General features: G+C 36.8%; 1 protein-coding gene and 1 long non-coding RNA gene across 2 annotated transcripts; both read left to right on the plus strand.

The window, feature by feature from the left end:
* Positions 1–322: 322 nt before the first annotated feature.
* si:ch211-243g18.2 (uncharacterized protein LOC559906 homolog) lies at positions 323–10,532 on the plus strand. Its single transcript, XM_056253387.1, has 9 exons — positions 323–345; positions 1,782–2,179; positions 3,401–3,483; positions 3,566–3,722; positions 5,010–5,174; positions 6,501–6,626; positions 8,288–8,505; positions 8,705–8,736; positions 10,035–10,532. Exons 2-9 carry the CDS (start codon positions 1,787–1,789, stop codon positions 10,148–10,150), a joined length of 1,290 nt encoding a protein of 429 aa, XP_056109362.1. The 5' UTR covers positions 323–345; positions 1,782–1,786; the 3' UTR covers positions 10,151–10,532.
* Positions 10,533–17,388: 6,856 nt separating this feature from the next.
* LOC130087161 (uncharacterized) lies at positions 17,389–19,091 on the plus strand. Its single transcript, XR_008807328.1, has 3 exons — positions 17,389–17,602; positions 17,685–17,753; positions 18,552–19,091. It is a non-coding gene; the product is annotated as an uncharacterized LOC130087161 (long non-coding RNA).
* Positions 19,092–19,541: the final 450 nt, after the last annotated feature.

Below are 19,541 nucleotides of genomic sequence, written 5' to 3' on the forward strand. Positions count from 1 at the left end.
TCAGATCTAGTTCAGAGAGATAAGCATAGTTTAATATCGTATAGTAAACACTGTTCTGGCTCATAGATCTTGTCCTGCAGGCACATAGAGCAGCCTTTGTTTTTTCATTGTCTTTGTTCACGTTACATCAGAAACCTGTTGAATATTTCATGCCATGATCTCTGGTGTCTTGAGTTACAGCGATGTGAAGAACTGCAGCTAGAGAGAGAGTCAGGTTGACTCCGCCCACAGGTGTGCAGGTGCTGTAAGCCCCGCCCCCATCCTGAGCTCTATATGAGGACACCGTTAGGAACTGACCACAGCCTAACGCTCTACACACCACCCACCGCAGGAGCCGTTCAACAGGTATGAATCCTCTTAAACTTATTACCTCTTACCGGGTATTGTTCAAAATTCATGTATAACTTTGATGATCCACTTCAAATGTTGACTACTGTATATGTTGTGATTCACATTAAATTTGGTAACTTATATTAATATTCACTTACATAGATTTAAATTGAAGAAATTATAAGTGACTGTAATTCCAAATTCTTGGGTGCATGGTTTGAGAAAAGGTTTCCTTTTTAATTGATATCTAGGTGTTATACAAACCTCACATTTGAAGAAGGTTCATTGTTTGATGTGCCAACATAAAATAACAATAGAGTGTCCATTTACATGTCATGTGATCTTTATCGTTCAGTGAAGTTTTGTGCATTGCTCGATGCCCTTAATATTTCAATAAGTAGAATACATAAACAGTTAAATGTTTGTTCAAGCATTTCAACAGAAGTATTTTAAAACAACTGATGTCTATTGCTATAGTTGGACTGGGTAAGACTTGTTTCACCCCAAAATAAAAAAAAAAAGAAATAAAAAAAAAGGAATGTAAGGAACATTTTAACATTATGGCCTTATATGATTTGAACATAACTTATTTGAAAATAAATAAATACACACACACACACACACACACACACACATATATATATATATATATATATATATATATACGTATATATAATCTCATTACTGGGACTTCAACTGTCATGCTAATAATGTCACATTGCAAAATGGTCTTATATTTTATATATATGCACAATATTAATGATCCTAAAAATAGGCTCGATTTTTTGGTGAAATATAACCGGACATTTCTTTGTCAGACTCACCCCTGACATTACTGAGTTGGGATTCTGGTCCCAGATCAGCATGAAAAACTTGTTCAGCCCAGAGCTCTTTTACAGAAGCAGGCTGTCAGTCGGTTATCACTTTATGACAGGAGATAAATGGATTAGGAAGGTGTGAACCAACTCTCTTAAGCAGCCCAGAGTTGAGAAGTCATTTTTTACTGAGTTTGGACGTTTACTTCTAGATGTAAAATCCAGCATGGGGGGAGCAATGGAAAATTCTTGGTTTGAAAAGCTTCTTTTGAAAAGTCCATTTGTATGAAGAGCATTTTTAAGCTGGAAGTCTTGAGGTTAGGCGGAGATGTGTGATGTTCTTCTACACCAAATATGATTTTCTTTGCATAATGTTGTTGCCAGTTTTTTCAGCAAAAGGTTTCTGGCTAGGTTTTAGGCTTATTTTTTCCCTAAAAGCACACAATACATTTACCTGTTGTATACCTTAATGTATATTTTTATGTAGTGGAAGAATCTTTAAATTAAACAATGTTGTGCAATCCATTTCTTATATGGTGATATTTTACAAGGATATTATGTAACTTTTTGGTGATAGACATTCATCAAAAATACTGAGCATTCGGGTGTGACGTACTGTAATACTTCTTCTTTCAGAGGTCATGGCGTCCAGTTTCTCAGTACGGAGTTTCTCTCTGGGCCGGCAGCCCTCTTTCTCCAGCATGTCCCTGAGGGAAAGTGGGCGAGCCCGGTCCAAAGCCTCCGTCTCGTTCGCTGCCTCCAAGCCCCTGTCTCGCTCGTCCTCATTGAGCATGTCAGATCTGAACGGTCTGAGCAATGTGTCCCACAACGGCCTTCATGGTAACTGCACCAATGAGAAAGAGGCCATGCAAAGCCTCAACAGCCGACTGGCCAGCTACCTAGACAAGGTTCGCACTCTGGAGAAGTCCAACGCTGACCTGGAGCTGAGGATCAAACAACTGATGCTGGACCGTGTGCCGAAAGGCCACGATATTGATTCCATGATGGCCCAAGCCCATGCCCTAGAACAGGAAGTATGTGGACAATGTCCTCAAGGCCTTTTGAACTCCATAAAAACAGAGTTTATTAGCATGTCTAATGCTGTCTAAGTATACACATGAGCTGAAAGTCTGCTCAGCAATGTTTCTGATCACTAGCCATAACAGACAGACATAGTTAAATGATTACCTACCGTCAGACTAAACAGTTACCTTTTAACAAAGAAGGAAAGTACCTAATACTTAAATCTGAATAAATAGCTTTGTAAAAGGGGTTGTCTTATGGTTGAAACACTTGGCCGGTTCCCCAATGGTACTAAGTTCAAACAGCACCATGAACTGGTGAATTAACCACACCATTTGTGTCCCTTTAGAAAAGCAACATAATCCTGAGTTCCTCCATGCGCGTCTGACAGGACTGTCCAATCCTGCTCCTGGAGGGGAACCTTCCCCCAGGGTTTTGTTTCTACCCATGCTCCAACACACAAGTCCAAAGGTTTTGAGTGATCCTAAAGGCCTTGATTTGCTGGTTCGGCTGTGTTTAATTAGGGGTGGAGATGAGGGGTGCTTCTCATTTCTTGTCCTCCCTTCCTTTCCTCACTTCCTAACTCTGGGATGCAAGGAAAGGAAACGAGGATGGATTAATTGAAGGAAAGCCTATTTGTATATTGGAATATTATTGATCACTCAAGTGTCTCTTCAAAGCGTCATCAGCTGTGCTCGAGGGATCTGCACTTTATTTTGTTAATGTTTGGTTTAGAAATATCATAATGAATAATGCCGTAATAAATCAAGATGCCCTGTTGAAATATATGAGATGTAGGTTTATATAAACTGCAAAGGTAAAACATCATTTAAAATTATTGGGACAGATGTGAAGGTTTTCTGACAAGAAAGACTTACACATAGGATACACCTTTGCATCCTTGCTCATAGTTACTCCGGAAGCTTCCTCACTCCTCGTTCCTCGTCTCCTTGCGGTGCAATTAGAGAATTAGGATGTCCTTCAAGTTGGCTAACTTTGATTGGTTTCCGGGTCACAGGCTAGACCAAGGAAACACGTAAGCATCCATTTGAATATTGAGAAGCGCCCAAACCCTGCATGAAGGTGACTTTCCAGGAGCAGGATTGGATACCCCTAGTTGTAATTGTGCCATGCGTAATAATTAATTACACTCTCACTATAATAATTTGATTTGTGCTTTCAATAATGTGTTTGAGATGAAGGCATTCATCTTCTCATGCTGTACCTTACAGTTAAGGAAGAAGACCCTGGAGAACGCTCGGATCATGCTTGAGATCGATAATGCCAAGCTGGCTGCAGATGATTTCAGAATCAAGTGAGTGCCCGCACCTCTCAAAACCTCTTCTAAACATCTGTTGAGCAACTTTAGGAGGCATATACTGGATGTGTGCTTGCAGATGGGAGACGGAGAGCGCGATGTGTCAGTCGGTGGAGCGGGACTGTGTGGCCCTGAAGAAAGCCAAGTCAGACCATGACCAGATCATCGCCTCGCTCCGTGGAGACCTGGACAGCCTGAAAGAGGAACTCTACTTCCTGAAGAAGAATCATGAGGAGGTAAGGACGTGGAAACAGAGTGACGAATGCTGCACCTTATAGACAAGCAAATGCTTCTCCACAGTGCAAAATTCCCTCAGGCTACAAACTTGTTAGACTAGGGGTAGCATGTTAATGTACATTAAGAGTAAGATGTGAGCCAGTCCAAAGTTAAATGGTTTTCCATTCCTTCCAACTTTCTGTAAATGTAATGCCCCTTTTACTGCATACGTTCATGGGGAAATGGATGGCTACCTCTGTGACAGGCTTGTCTCAAACCCTTGAAGAGTGTCAAGCGGTGACCTCTCTTGTCTTTGATAGACAAGGACAAGAAATCACTTGTAACCCAATCCATGTGGTTCTTTTGTCAAATGAAATCTAAGATGTGCCTCGTAGCTAACCTCCTGGCATGAAGTCAAATGCTGAAACTTGCTTTACACAAATACACAAAGATGCAAATGCTTGGCCAACAAATTCCAAGTGCAAAGCAGCAGTACAAATACTAATACTTGAATTATTGTGTTTCTTTGAAAGTAACAAGTCCCTGTACTTAAGAGGGCAATAGAGTTACCATTAAAGGTCTGTGCCATTAAACCAGATCAAGGTATTCAGGTAGCTAGCTATAAACATGTCTAGTTTAACTAACTTGCTCAGCAAATGACAATAGTTGACGTGAAAAAGAAAAGTATTAAATAACAGTCTGTGATAATGGCCGTTATGTTTTGTTGTGGATTGCATTCAGAAATAATATGTGTTTGTTGTACTTGCATAGAGTACATTTTAAGCCTTAATTGTCGCTGGCGCATTGACATAGAAAAGATATAATATTCAGGAAGTACAGTACCATTCTCATACTTTCTCACGCATACTGTACACTCAGGGTATATTTGGACAGAAGGGTGTGGTGTCATGGGTGTAGAATATTCAAAATATATCTGGAGTGTTTGGCTGTTTTTGTGAGAGGCACATTGCATGCTACCTTTGTGAGTAACATAAGATCAACTCTATTAAATATTTATTGAGAAGAACTTAATAATGAAGTAACTTCCACCCACCGTGTGCCACCACGTGGTATCAAATTCCCCAAATTCACTCTGCAGTCTCAATTCACCACACAAACCCCAACCCAATGTTCAAACACAAAATTCACACACATTTTACAGACACAAACTTGTTAAATGTCTCATTAGTCCAAGACTAACATGTTATTAGTTCCACAGAATATTATCACACAATTTGTTTAGTCGTGACTCGTGCCACATCCTTGTCTCTATGATTCTCTCATTAGTTTTCCCTCTTTCTCTGCAGGAATTGGACAGCCTGAGGGCCCGGGTTGCTCAAGAGGAAGTCAGTGTGGAGGTGGATGCGGCCCGTGGGCCAGAGCTGGGGACGGTTCTCTCCGACCTCAGGTTTCAGTATGAAGGCATTGTCCAGAAGAACAAGGAGGAAGCTGAGAACTGGTACCGTAAAAAGGTTGGTGCTCCCATGGGAACATGGTCTTAAACAGTACCTTGTCTGCCACCCCCCATTTAGAGTTTCCTATAGACCCAGATGACATTTCACTTACAAAAACACCTTGGTACAACCATGTGCTTTTGTGCATGTATAATGGTATATGGTATTTTGTGCAATAAAGCATGGTATTTACATGTTACTCCAAAGTTATTTTTTAAAGTGCTATGACATTACCATGTTCTTTGGACATGGTACCATTGTAATATAATGATATTTTTGGAAAGTGATACCATGGAATTTACATATGCAACAAATAGTTTATTTAGAGGCCAATTGCAAAGACAAAATCTTTTCGATTCACATCGTTATCAGTATTGAAGGTAAGGTACTTAAAAAATACTGTGGTATTATTACCATGTTTTTTTTTTTTATATGGAGCCACTTTAATATCATGGGGTTTTTTTTTTTGGAAGCTAAAGCATGGTATTTACATGGTACTTTAAGGTACATCCAAAATACTTTTGGACACTAAACTATTGTAATACCATGGTACTTTTGGTACGTGTAACCATAGTATTTACGTATGGTGCCTAAAAAATACGGTTATTACCATGGGTTTTTTTTATATGGAATATGGAATTTTTTTTAAATACGTGAACTATGGTATATGCTATATAGTTATTTCAAGGTACTTCAAAAATACTGTGGTATTGACATGTTTTTTGGACATAAAAATGATTTATTTTTTACATGGTACTTAAAAAATACCTTGGACACAGAACCATGGTAATACCATGGTATTATTGGTAAATGAAACCATGAAATTTTCGTAGAGTAGTTTAAAAATACAGTGGTATTACCATGTTTTTAAGACATGGTAGCTTGGCATTTTTGGTACGTGTAACCAAGATATTTACTATAGTACTTCAAAAATACCTTTGGAACCATGGTGTTATTTGAATGTATGTCATAAAATTTGAAAATGAATATGGTAATCATCTTTATGGTAAATGGTACCATGTTATTTTAACTGAATAGGCTTTATGCACAGCTTCACTACTTCCTGAACCTGTCTGCCATTATTGGACAAACTGATTAATTCAGGTGTGCCTGATTATTGTTACTGAGGTCAGGCACACCTGGATTAATCAGTTTGTCCAATAATGGCAGACAGGAAACAAAGGAGCTGGCTAAAGTTTAGGAAGTAGTGCAGCTGTGCATAAAGCCAATTGGTGCTGCAGTGCAACAAACCTTCAGTAGGATATATTACTTTGGACTGTTGCATTGTGGTCTTGTATGCAGAACACTTTTGTAACCCATTCCCCTATATATGTGTGTGTGTAGCTGGAGATGGTGCATATGCAGGTGCGTGAGAGTAATGAAGCGCTGAGAGGGTCTCAGAGTGAACTTATCGAGAGGCAGCGCTTTCTGCAGATACTGGAAGTGGAACTGGAGAGCCTTCACAAACAGGTCAGAACCAGGCAGGAGGAACCTTTTAAGCACCATTTCTGTTCCCTGAGTGAACTTCTAGAGCCGTGGCCAATGCAGATACAGTTACAGCTTACCACTGGAAAGTGAAACCCTGCCCTTTATGTCGAGGCTATTTGAATGACCCAGGCCATAAATGCTCCATCACATGCCATTACTTACTTTCACGGGTCAAATGTGCGATGCAAGAAGCACAGACACAGTTTGTTGTTGGATTATGTCGAACCCCTACTAAAAGTAGTACACTCTTAGATCTCCAAAGAGGAACTTTTCCATCAGAACGTTCAATCAGAAACAGGTTTGCTTGTTTTCATGACCTTTGAGTCTCTTGCCAGTCCAGGATCACTCACAGCATCTCAGATGTAGTAGCTATCAACAGGTCACGCTTGTGTAAATAAGCCACGATGTGAGTTCACATGGGGGTTGTTTTGTAGTTTCTCTGCTGGTACTGTTATATTTTAAGGGTGAAAGTAGGTGCATTAAGCCATTGTACCTTTTAATGCCCTAATTCTGTCCAAACCCGTATGACTTTTTTCCCCCCTGTGGAACACAAAAGGACATTGAAAGCAGATATATTCAAGTTTTGCAGGAATAGTGGCCTGTAAGTGTATAAACGGTCTCCTCCTCATCCGCATGTGAGCAGTAGTTAAAGAAGCCTCATTGTCTGGACGGTTCACCTTATCACTAACCAGTGGTTAGCAGTTTAAACATGATTACATGTAAAATAAATAGTATTGATGTATTTACTGATGGAATAGCATCATTTCCATGGTAGTTGTTCACCAAACACAAACCCACATACCCACATTTACATGTATTTTGGGATGTAACAATTTACATCATGCAACGATTCCTTTTGAAACCAAGCATTAAAAAGGATGTGCGACCAAATGGATACAGCTAAGCAATATATATATTTTGTTTTTAGATTGGTGATGAATATGAAGCAGGGCAACATCTCACTGTGTGATGGAGACTATTGAATGCAGTTAGAATGAACCTAAAATTCAAGATATCAGGACAAAAATGCCCCATATGAGTTTCATATCATATTTATATGATATAGTTAAGCAATATCACACGAGTAAAGAGTGGAATATCATACGAGTGCTGTTTTTGTCCCGAATTGCACGAGTGCAAATGTAATACAGATTTTACACAGCAGTTTAATAAATAAGAAGTTAATTTTGTGTTATATTTTAGACAGAATATTGTTTGCTTTTACTCAATTTTCCAACGGAAATATTACCTATAATTCCAGAGCAGAATTGTTGAATGGAAGCTTGTTTCCGCCACAGAATAAAAAAATAAAAAAGGTAATTTTTATCTTTTTATCTCACAATTCTGACTTTTTTATCGCAATTTTTCTTCAGAATTGGGGATTTAAACTCGCAATTGCGAGTTATAAAGTCAGGGTTTATATATCCCAATTCTGACTTTTAATCAGTTTTTAATTTGAATTGATTTATTAGATTAATTTTTAATCGCTTGATAATAGAGGGAAGACAGACAATGTTTGGGGAAAGAGATGGAAACAGGATTCCAATTCCCACTTGACCACCACTGCTCCATGTGTTAATGTGTGTGCTAACCAACTCTTGTTAGGCTTCAACTAACAATTCCTCATGTAACCTCCCTGACAGGTGTCGGCTCTGGAGGGCAACCTGGGTGAGACGGGGCAGAAGTACACCCTGGAGATGGAGCGACTGCAGGCGACCCTGGCCCAGCTGGAGGAAAGCCTGTCGCATCTGCGCCTGGACATGCAGCGCAACAAGATGGACTACGAGCAGCTCCTGCGCATCAAGCAGAACCTGGAGATGGAGATCGCCACCTACAGGAGGCTCCTGGAGGGGGAGGAAACGTGAGCGGGTTCTGTTAGCTGAACTTCTAGTGCTGTCAATCGATTTCTGTAATTAATAATACATTTAAATTGTCATTATTTACTTACCGTAATGTCAGCCGTATACTGGTATTTTTTGTGACTGATGTTGTTTTCTGGGATTTTTGCAGCTTAATGATTGTTTTGATACTTAATGCATGTTTCTTGTTTTATTTCACAGGGTTAAAGAGATTCCTCCTCCACCCCCCAAGAGTGAGTACTGCACTGTCACACGCTACATTCAGCAAACACTACAACAAATATGCACAAACTAATTTTGCATTCAACAAACATTTGAGAAAATTTGCATAGCTCTAACAAATATTGCCTTAATAAAATTGTTATAAGCAATATCACACTCGCAAAAGTGCTGATGTTCCTGCCGCCTCATGCCTACAGCCAAAACACAGGAATGGATATCTTTTCTTCAAGTCGTGAAACTACAAAGTTGTAAATAAGGGACAAAAAAAGGGAGACCTTTGGATGATGTATTATTATAAAGGTTTTTTTATGTGGGGGGGGGGGGGGGGGGGGGGGGGGCATACAGAAAAAAATAAAGAAAAATGTGGGCATTTTTTACATATACTGTACACATTCACTACCTTTCTGACTTTCTTCTCGCAATTCTGACTTTTTTTCTCTCACAATTGCGAGTTTATATCTCGCAATTCTGACTTTTTCCCCCCGCTATTCAGACTTTTTTTTCTCGCAATTCTGCCATTTTTCTCGCAATTGCGAGTTTATATCCCGCAATACTGACATTATAACTCGCAATTGCAAGAAAAAAACGTCAGAATTGCAATAAAAATGTCTGAATAGCGGGGGGGAAAAAGTCATAATTGCGAGATATAAACTCGCAATTGTGAGAAAAAAGTCATAATTGTAAGAAAAAAAGTCATAATTGTGAGAAAAAAAGTCAGAATTGCAAGATATACTCTCACAATTGTGAGGAAAAAAAGAATTGCGAGAAAAACAGTTATATAATAATATAAACTCGTGATTCTGACTTTCTCGCAATTGTGAGTTTATATCTCGCAATTCTAACTTTTTCAATTCTTTTTTCCCCCTCAGAATTGTGAGATATTGTGAGATAGGAAATTTTTTGTACTTTTATATAAACTCGCAATTGCGTGTTATAAAGTCAGAATTGCGAGACTTTTTTTTTTTTTTTCAGTGGCGGAAACAAGCTTACATACAAAGGCCCCCTTTCAGCAGAAAGTCTGATATTCAGCAGCGGTGTGATAGCGAGTCTGATGCTTAAGTATACTTTAAGCTATCTTGAACTGTTGGGTAAACATTCATCAGATATCCGAGCGTGGCTCTGGAATGTTCTGGGAGTGCGTTTGTCCTCTCACCTGGACTCCACAGCGCCTGTGACTGAAAACTAATGACACATTAAACACTGCCAAACAGAGCAGCCTCTCATAACAGAGCCGTCCACAGCAACACAGAGCGAAAGGAATCTGGCATATCGCTAACATCTCTCTCGGTCTCTGTCTTTCTATCCACAGAAGAGCCTGACGTTCGTACCCGTAAGATAGTGAAGGTGGTAACGCAAACCATGATCAATGGTAAAGTGGTGGACGAATCCAGTGAAGTTGAACAGATTGAAGAGACAAAGAAGTAAAACAAGAACAAGACCGTCTGTGTGATTCTCCGTATAAAAGCCTCTATTGTCCATTTAGGAGCCACATTACCTTTGGGCCCCACGGGGCTCCTGAGTTTTGTTTCATTCCCAGTCTTTCAAAGAGATCGTTTTTCCTTTCTCAAGCAACAAAAGAGCTGAAATTACTAGGAAAGCCATCAGAATAAGAGCTGAAACTGAGGATGAAACAAGTGCTCCTGTTATTGCTTTTAGGAACTTATCAGACCAAAACACTTTATGCTTTCTGCACGCAATATTTATTTCTAAATAGCGTAGAGTGAGGAGGAATTCATTACCTTAAGAGTTTGCTTATCTGTCATTTCTTTCACTCTTTATCCATAATAAAACTATTACATGCAAACTGCGTTTGTTGTGCCATTTATGACTTTCACAAGACTTTTATCCAAAGTATACAGTGGGAATTGACTTATAGTTGTCTTTATTCACATATATAACATGAAATGTATCATATTTATTTGCATCCATTTTCAGGATACAGTTATTTGCAGAAACACTATTAATATTAATTTACATAATATGTAAAGTTACCATATCACTGGCAATGATTTCAACTTTTCAACATGTTCTGAGAAGTTATCTTAGATGGACTGTTCATTATGTTTTTATCAGCTTCTATAACAAGGACTCTTTTTTTCGGTCTCCTTTTTACCATTTTGAATTCATTTATTCTTCATTTGTTTCAATTCTGTCAAGGTTCTCATGTTTCTCCTGCTCAAAAAAAGTAGTAGGCTAATAACAATAATATCTGTCACAACAAGCATGGCCAGCTTAATCCGTAGATCAAGAATGAGATGCATGACGGATAATCAATAAACACGAGTTTTAATAAACAACAAAGCAAGACTACACATACACCATGACCTTTAACCTTTGTTGAGTCCGAAATCGAATACTTCCATGCTAGTATGTGAAAAGCAGTATGGCAAAAATGACTCGGATGAGCTACTACTTCCGGTGAGTTTCTGGAGTGCGTGTGCAATGGACACTTTACTTTCCCATGAGGCCTCGGGAGAGGATTTATATGCGAAGCTGGCGCCGTAGGTCACATGAGAGTATCTACATGATGTCAATTTTGCAGTCCTTCCTTGACCTCTACTTTTCACCACAATGGTAACCTTCAAAAACATAACAAACACCTATTAATCCCAACATAACAGAAGATTAAACACTAACATCTCTCTCCCTATGGTAATCTTGTGCAAAAACACAAACTGACACTTCATTTAAACTTTTATTCTCCTTATGCAGTCCTGCTGCACTCATTCAGTTCAATATAATCAGTTATTGAGTTCACTTAACTTTTTTCTATTAAGTACAAGGAACTTTCAGTAATATTTGAGTGAAATAAACTCATTTCATTTGGTCAACTGCACTGTTCGGGTTTACAGCGAGGACAACTTTAAGACAAGGGGGAAATGTCTCATTGGTCATCTTCCTCTTTTTGTCTTCTGTAGAATACATTAAAAGTATGGATTTGCATGGCAGGGTAGGAAATAATTTAGGCAAATACAAAATACTGTACCGTGAGTACTGTGACAAGGATTGGAACTAGAAAGTACCTCGATGTACATGCGCGTTCCGGGGAACTTTCACTTTGCAAACCAAAATCACTTTTGAATTGTGATTTGAATGAAAAAAACCCCCTGTAAATCGAGTAGTTGGTTCACATCAGGACAACAAAGCTATTCATTTAGGCCTATCAAAGTTTACTGTACTGGACTTGACATTTGCTCTTGTACTGTATTACTATAGAGATTTTTAAGTAATGATCTCAGAGGCACAGAAATAAAATGGCTGTAGGCTTCTTATTCTTTCACATGGCACAATTTGAGAATTATGGTAAATTGGATCTGTGGAAACCCCTTCCTGATTGGTGACGCCATCCTGCTTGTCCTCAGCTTCAGCTAAATGGACTCCTTCAGATGATTTGATCTGTTGGCCAGTGAACGCAGCGGCGGATAGGCTGGTGAGGATTGAAGAGCGGTTTGGCATTCGGGGCCGTCTAGAGACTTCGGCAATGTGAACTGATCCCTGCAATGATCTGTCAGTGCAGGACAAGAGGATGTTCACTAAGAAGCCTGTCCTGAATCCATTTAGGAGTCTATACTGGAACGCTCTGTTTGATGCCTTATGGGTCCATGAGGGTTTGATTATAGATTTTTTCTAGTTTTTTTAGTTTTTACTTCTGTTTATACTTTTTTTACTTGATTAAAGTTATTTATATTACTGCAATTATTATTATTATTAAGTTTAATTTTATTCACAATATTTACTTTAATTATAATAAAAAAAAAAAAAAAAATATATATATAAAATAAAATAAAATAAAATACTGGTTCTGCTTTTGGCCAGTAAGAAACAACCTGTTTTTTACTTTTATTATTTTATTCATGCTTTTTTACTTTTTACTTTTCTTGTTTTTATACATTTTTAGTGCTGTCAATTAGTCGCATATAACATAAAAGTTTGTATACACGCACATTTTTGTTAGATGTGATTAATCACGATTAATTAATTTTATATATATATATACTTTTATTTACGAAATTTGTTTTTATTTTACTACCAATACTTGCTTTTTCTCAGTTTGTTCCCGTTCTTTTGACAGTAAGCAATCACCTAGCAACCACACAGCAATGGTCAAAACCATTTTGAACACCCTAGAAACCACATAGAAACCCTTGCAAACACTCAGAACATCCTATAGCATTGTGGTGATGAATTTGGCATGGGAAAACATCACTCAATTTTTTGCCAGTGAATATAATTTTTTTTTAATGTTTTGCATCAATAACGCTCTAAAAAAAACCTTTCTTGGAAACAGGACAGGGAACGTTAGCCAACAGTTCAGCCGTGGCAATGAGTGGGAAAAATAATGTCCCTATGGCTGAGAACATGCATTTCACTAACCACTTCCAACTCAAAGCTATTTTGCTGTTGCCCACACTGACACTGTCTCTATGGAAACTAAAAAGGATCAAAAATTATCAGTGCAATCATGGTCTTGTTTCTTTTGAAGAAACATCCACTGAAACATGATTCTTCAAGAGGGGATTTGTAGGAATAAAGTGAATGTACTTCCCCTTACACACCCTGATCCTAAAACATACAAACTGACAAGCATGATGCCTCAAAAGCTGACTTACACATCTGTCAAACTCCTCTATCTTCAATGGCGTCACACAGCTTGTCAGTTCCCTATATGCTGGGATTTTTGTAGGTGCACTGTTGAATCTGACTTTTTCATGTTGTCTCTTGAAACTGTCCTGCTTGGACTGATGTGTCTGTATTCTAACGCCATTCTGAAGTCATTATTAAAGAGAGCTGCCGCAAAGCCTCCATCTCAATGCCAGAATTGCTGGATTTAGTTCAGTGATATCTTAAGGCACAACTGGATTCCAAAACTTGGGGGGAAAAGTGCAAATGCAAAAATGTTAAGCATGAAAACATAATAAACAGGTATATGCCTAATAATACAGCTGCAAACAGCGATTACAGGGCCAAGCACATCAATGAATGCACATTATGGGTTGAGTACATGTTTATGGTCACAGCACTTCATTATGATTTGAGGAAAAGGCTATGAACGGATTCATCATTATTTTAAACTTTTCTGGCACTGTAATATAATTTGGGGGTGTATATATATGTGTATCAATGATTGTATACACTCCCATTCAAAAGTTTCGAATAATTTAATTAGAAAATAGAATAGAGTAGAAAATGAATAGAACATTCAAAAGAACAGTAGCTAAATAGAATCAATTTACTGCATCCTTGCTGAATAAAATTATTTATTTATTTAAAAAAAAAAAACTTTTACTGACCCCAAACTTTTGAAAGTTTGTGAATATGTAAGAGCGTTGTCTTAGATATTGCCTCAATGCTTGTTTGCCGTCTTTGTCAGAAAATGTATTCATTAAGATTCAGCATCATTAGGTGATTTTTTTTGTGAGTCTGAATATAATGAGAGTCAATTTTAATGTAGATTCAGCCACCACTGTTGTTGTCACAGAAAAATGGTACACAAATCCATTCAAGATGGTGGAAAAACACTGTAAGCCTCAAAAATGTGTTTCAGCAAATTCACAGATATACAGTAGGCCTACATGAAACGAAGAAACCTGACTCTGTTTGATGTAATCACCATCATATTCATTGATGTTATCTCATTAACTTATGTTTTCTCATCAGGAGATTGGGTTGGGTGCGTTTGAAGCCAGACGTCTGTTTCCTTAAAATGTGGCTTTATACTAAAACGCTGTCTGTTTAGCTATTGATTAACTCTGTAAAGTCTGACTTGAACAACAGTAATAACAGGGCTGCGACTCACGCGATCGACACTGGTCTCACGCAACACGTCCATTTTACGCAGTGAAAAATCCCGATGCAAAGAGGACACTGACACCGATGGACATGCAGGTTACTTTTTTTTTTTTAAATGTAACAAAGTCTCAACTTTCAAATTCTATCAATTTTATTTCGAAATGTAAACAATAAATAGGCGTACCGTTTTGGCGCACGTTAATGTGACGTGACAGATCGCTGTAGCAAGCGGCACGTGAACTGATCTTTAAACTCTTTACTACTACTACTATAGCACCAAATAAACATTAATGAACATTAGAAGAAAGAATGTTGAAAGATACAGCCTACAACTTACCGAAATTTATCATGTAATCGATGAATCAGTCAGTGTTTTTCAACCGCGGAAAGGTCAATAAAACAGCTGGAGAACAACATTTACCTCAGGAAAGCCATTTAATGAGCATAGCATGTTAGTTAGCTAGAAAAATTAACTAGAGAGAGAAGTATTCTGCTCAATACATGCACTATATTGCATATTATATTTTTACTCATATCATTAAAAAATAGCCTTAATGATGTTAGGCCTATTAAAAAATACCACATTATTAATTTGAGTTGTTAATTTTAACCATTAATAATAATACCAGCTGACATGTAATGTTTACAGCATTATTAGGTGAGAGATTTTTTCCTTGAGAAAATTAACATGTAGCCACTGTACCTGATATTTATCCAATTGAATCATATTGAATCAAGATCAGAATCAAATCGAAAGCTTATGAATTGAAATCGTGAAATTTGTGTCAAGGACTAATAAAAACAGTAGGCTACCAGTCATTGTAACGTTGTAAACATTGTAACATGATGTTGTCACTAAACTTAATGAAATTCTGTTTACCAAATGTTTTGACAAACACAATACACTTACTGCATTGTGAAGCAATTTTTTGGTAATAATAATTCTAAACGGCACAAATTTTTCTTAAGTCATCTTGTTTAGTATAATGCGCTTGTATGAACTTCTGCCAATATATGCTTTGACTCTTTTTTAATAAGATATGCAAGAGTGAGGGAGACATTTAGCTAGCACGTGAGCACAGCTGCAAACTTCATACGAAAGCTAAATGACGCACGCTAACCAGTGAAGCAAACATAATTAATACGCGTTAAATAAAATCACTCACCGTGACGCAAGCAAGCATGTTACCGGTGAGATGCAACAGGTACTGTAATCATTTTCTCTCCTGCGCCCCCTGAAATGAGACAATAACAGTGTTTGTCAAGACTATTACGGTTTGCTAAAAGAAAGTGCTGAACTTTATGAGGGAAATACCCAACATCTATCCATAATGCCCTGTCAAAACAACACGTAGAATAAGGACTATAATACAAAAGCCCCACAAATTACTGTTGCTAAAGAGCTTTAAGCCTTTAAAAACCACCGGAGTTGTTAGCTCCACCGCTAAGATTAGCACAGGCTTACGCTATGATAACCAGAGGTGGGTAGAGTATCCAAAAACTGTACTCAAGTAAAAGTACAAGTACTTATAGAAATATTTACTCAAAGTAAAAGTAAAAGTAATAATCTTAAAAGTTACTTGAGTAAGAGTAAAAAAGTATCCAATGAAAAAACTACTCAAGTAGTTAGTTACTAGTTACTTTACACATAGGCATATATATATATATATATATATATATATATATATATATATATATATATATATATATACTGTATATGTAACATGATATTATTTAGATTTTTTTTTTCATTTAAATGACTATTATTATCATAATTAGATAAGCTATCTTTGCAACAAAAACAGAAGAGACAAACATTATTTCTGTATATCTATAGCCTGAAAACCATTGGCTGTCCTTTGGTTTGTATAATAGTATAGTAACTTATACAACTACATTTGGATTATTAGACAATGTCGGAATAAAGTGACTCTATGGAGTTTTGCATTCAAGGGATGGGAACCATTGACAGATTAGAAAGTGTTAAAACTCTGCACATGTGCTCGCAGTCATGTCATGCCCAACATAAACAACGATCAAATGCACGGATCTTCTTCTGTCTGTTCTCCAAAATGTATTTAAATGTAGGCTATATTTATGAAAGCATCTTTAAACTGGTTAACTGAGTCTAATAAGGCAGGCAAAGGCATTCGTTTTCAAGTCGAGTTCGCACGCCACTGCGCAATACCGACACTACAACACCGAGAATACATTGTGTGTGTACACACATTCATAAACTGGACGATGATAGCTTATTTAATGTATAAAGTAATGTATATGTCCAAAAAAAGGGTAATGCCATACTTTGTAGTAGTGCTATATGGCGTAATAATGTGTTTGGTTGTAAAATGTATTACCTGAATGAAATCGAATGTATCGTCGTGTGGAATAATTCATTCACAGACAGCTTACGAAGTATACGAAGATGTTCAAGTTCAACTAATAAAGATCTTCATCGCTGGCAAAAAATATGATGCATTTGTATGGAATTATTTTTGTGCCAATAAAAATGAACGTAACTTTTCAAGAAATCAATGAAAATATAAATTGAAACTGAATAAAATATCTTTGAAACTGAAAAAGAATGAATCGCAGGCAATTTTTTTTTACTTTGTTTTTAATACACTGCATGTTTTGCTAACTATTCCTCATATTTCTTTTACTGATCTAAACTTACAAATGCGCTTCAAGAGTTTTCATTTACGCTTCTTAAGTTTTCGTTTGCTTCTGAAGTTTTCGTTTACGCTTCTGAAGTTTTCGTTTACGCTCCCTGAGTTTTCGTTCGCTGTTCTGACACAATTCTCTCGTGGGGGCGGGGCTAGTAGCAGTGTGTTCTCATTGGTTATTGAGTTTTTGATTGACAGCTTTCTTGACCTGGAAGTGAAGACGTCAGTGTTGTGTTTACATGTGTGGATGTGAGCGTCTGTAAGCGCAGCTTTCTATTTCATTTAGGTGATATTAAGTTTATATCTGTATTTATTTACTGCTACACTATATTGTTGAGATGATTTCTTATAGAAGGAATAGTACAGACAAATGATATAATTTGTCATCGTCGATATCAGAATACTGGATAGCCTACTCGTGGTAAGTCAGATTTTAAAAATTTTTTATTTTATTAATTAATACTAAACTAATACTATTTATAATACAGTACTTGCTTTTTCAGGTGGAGAGGCATATTAGAGCTCAGTGAGAGCCCATAACATTATACAGCAGTGTCGTCTTGATTTAATTGGTAAGTTAACCCAATCATTACATGACTTGTTTATCTAACGTTACATAAGGTTACATTCATATTTCCCCCCTGCCACCCCAAACAACATTGGGCTAGAGTACTGTACAGTATCTGTACTGTAGCCTACAGTACAAAAAGTACTGTATCAGACAATGACCGATGCCATTGGACCAGAGCGCTGTCAATCACTGCCCGATTCAACTTTAGCAATGTAAAGCCAATTGCTGATTAATTTGCGATGCAGAGTTTTTAAAAGAGTAGAGACAGGACTTGACCACATTCCACGTCTCTATTCATAATATGTAAACACTCAATTATTTTGAAGTATTACCCTGGGCGCAATATTTATTCTGCAAAATGCAACAAAATGCTTTTTCTGTGTCCATATTTGAGCAATAATAATGCAAAAAAAAAAAAAAAAACAGTTCGGAGAAAAATGTAAAATTTTTAATTTTTAATTTTAATTTTATTATAGTCTTTAATAATAAATATATGTCCAAATGCAAAACCTAATACATGCAAGTAATTATGACTGAAAACATCCAGCAACTAGGGAATACACAGCCATGGATAAATGTTTATAGGGCTATACAGCCATCTACTGGTTACACAACAGTATTACAGATGATAAATGGTGCATGACTCAGGGGGTAAATATTTAGTACTGTAAAATCCCTTAAAACATTTATATAATTTGTTTGAAATAATTATTTTAAGTCTGCAACTTGTTACTGCATGTGGATGTTCAAAGCAGTTTGTATTGTTAGATTATAATACATTTCCTTTCTCACTTTCCAGGGAGTTGAGCAACTTTTCCATAAACAAAATTCTGATGCTGACACAGAGGATGGAGTGATAATACCAGAGATCAACTGTCTCCATCAGACAATAATGTTACTTTGTTCAGACATATCAGCTTTGAATGACTGGGATCCTGATCTTCAGACACCTGATGTATTTTATTTTAATATTATAAAATAGCAAATATTTTAATTTCTTTGGAGCTCTAGATTAAAACAAACACAGTTTACAAGTACACAAGAGGTTGCAGTTTATTCTTATTAGTCTATGCTGATCATGGATTAGCATACCAACAGCATATGAATGGGATAGTTCACCCAAAAATAAAATTCTCACTTATTTTACTCACCCTCATGCTGTCCCAGATGCATTTTACTTTCTTTCTACAGATAAATACGAATTAAGATTTTAAGGAAAGTAATCCATCTCTGCGAGTCCTAAAGATGCTTTAAAAACCACACACAGTGACCGTGATGTCCATGCGACCTCAGTGGATGAATCAATGCCTTCTGAAGTGAAACAATAGGATAAGAAAAATACTAATAATGTAAACTGTTTTAACTATTAAAAATCACTTCTGACCAACTGTCATACATGGGTTACAATCCACTTGTCTTATATGGACTCACAGAGATAAAAATCTTTGTAATGATGCATTTTGTATGTATATTATGAGAATACTGTGCATTACATGTATAGTATGCAGTTAATGTTTTGTGGCTTCTGGTCTTTCCTGTCACAACATAATCGCATCCAAGACTTTCACTTTGATACTTGTGTATATGCTGTAGTGACAATAACGAATGTAAATTTATTTGATTTTTTATTTAAATTAATTTAACTGATTTTATAAGTCATAATTGAACCTGTTGATGATTGTTCAAATATATTTACAATTTTAAATGATAGAAGATAATATTAACTAAATGAAATAAATAAAATTATCAGCATGATTAAAAAAATGGCAACAAAAATATTCTTTGTGTG

Source organism: Rhinichthys klamathensis, unplaced genomic scaffold (genome assembly GCF_029890125.1).
Source record: "Rhinichthys klamathensis goyatoka isolate OS25496 unplaced genomic scaffold, OSU_Roscu_1.1 h1tg000104l_1, whole genome shotgun sequence".
Taxonomy (NCBI): Eukaryota; Metazoa; Chordata; class Actinopteri; order Cypriniformes; family Leuciscidae; genus Rhinichthys; species Rhinichthys klamathensis.

Excerpts from the sequence above, each read along its gene's own strand:
- si:ch211-243g18.2 (XM_056253387.1), top strand. The coding sequence starts at position 1,787 with ATGGCGTCCAGTTTCTCAGTACGGAGTTTCTCTCTGGGCCGGCAGCCC. Across the intron at positions 2,180-3,400 it reads CCCATGCCCTAGAACAGGAA|TTAAGGAAGAAGACCCTGGA; the intron begins GTATGTGGACAA and ends TGTACCTTACAG. Across the intron at positions 3,484-3,565 it reads GCAGATGATTTCAGAATCAA|ATGGGAGACGGAGAGCGCGA; the intron begins GTGAGTGCCCGC and ends GTGTGCTTGCAG.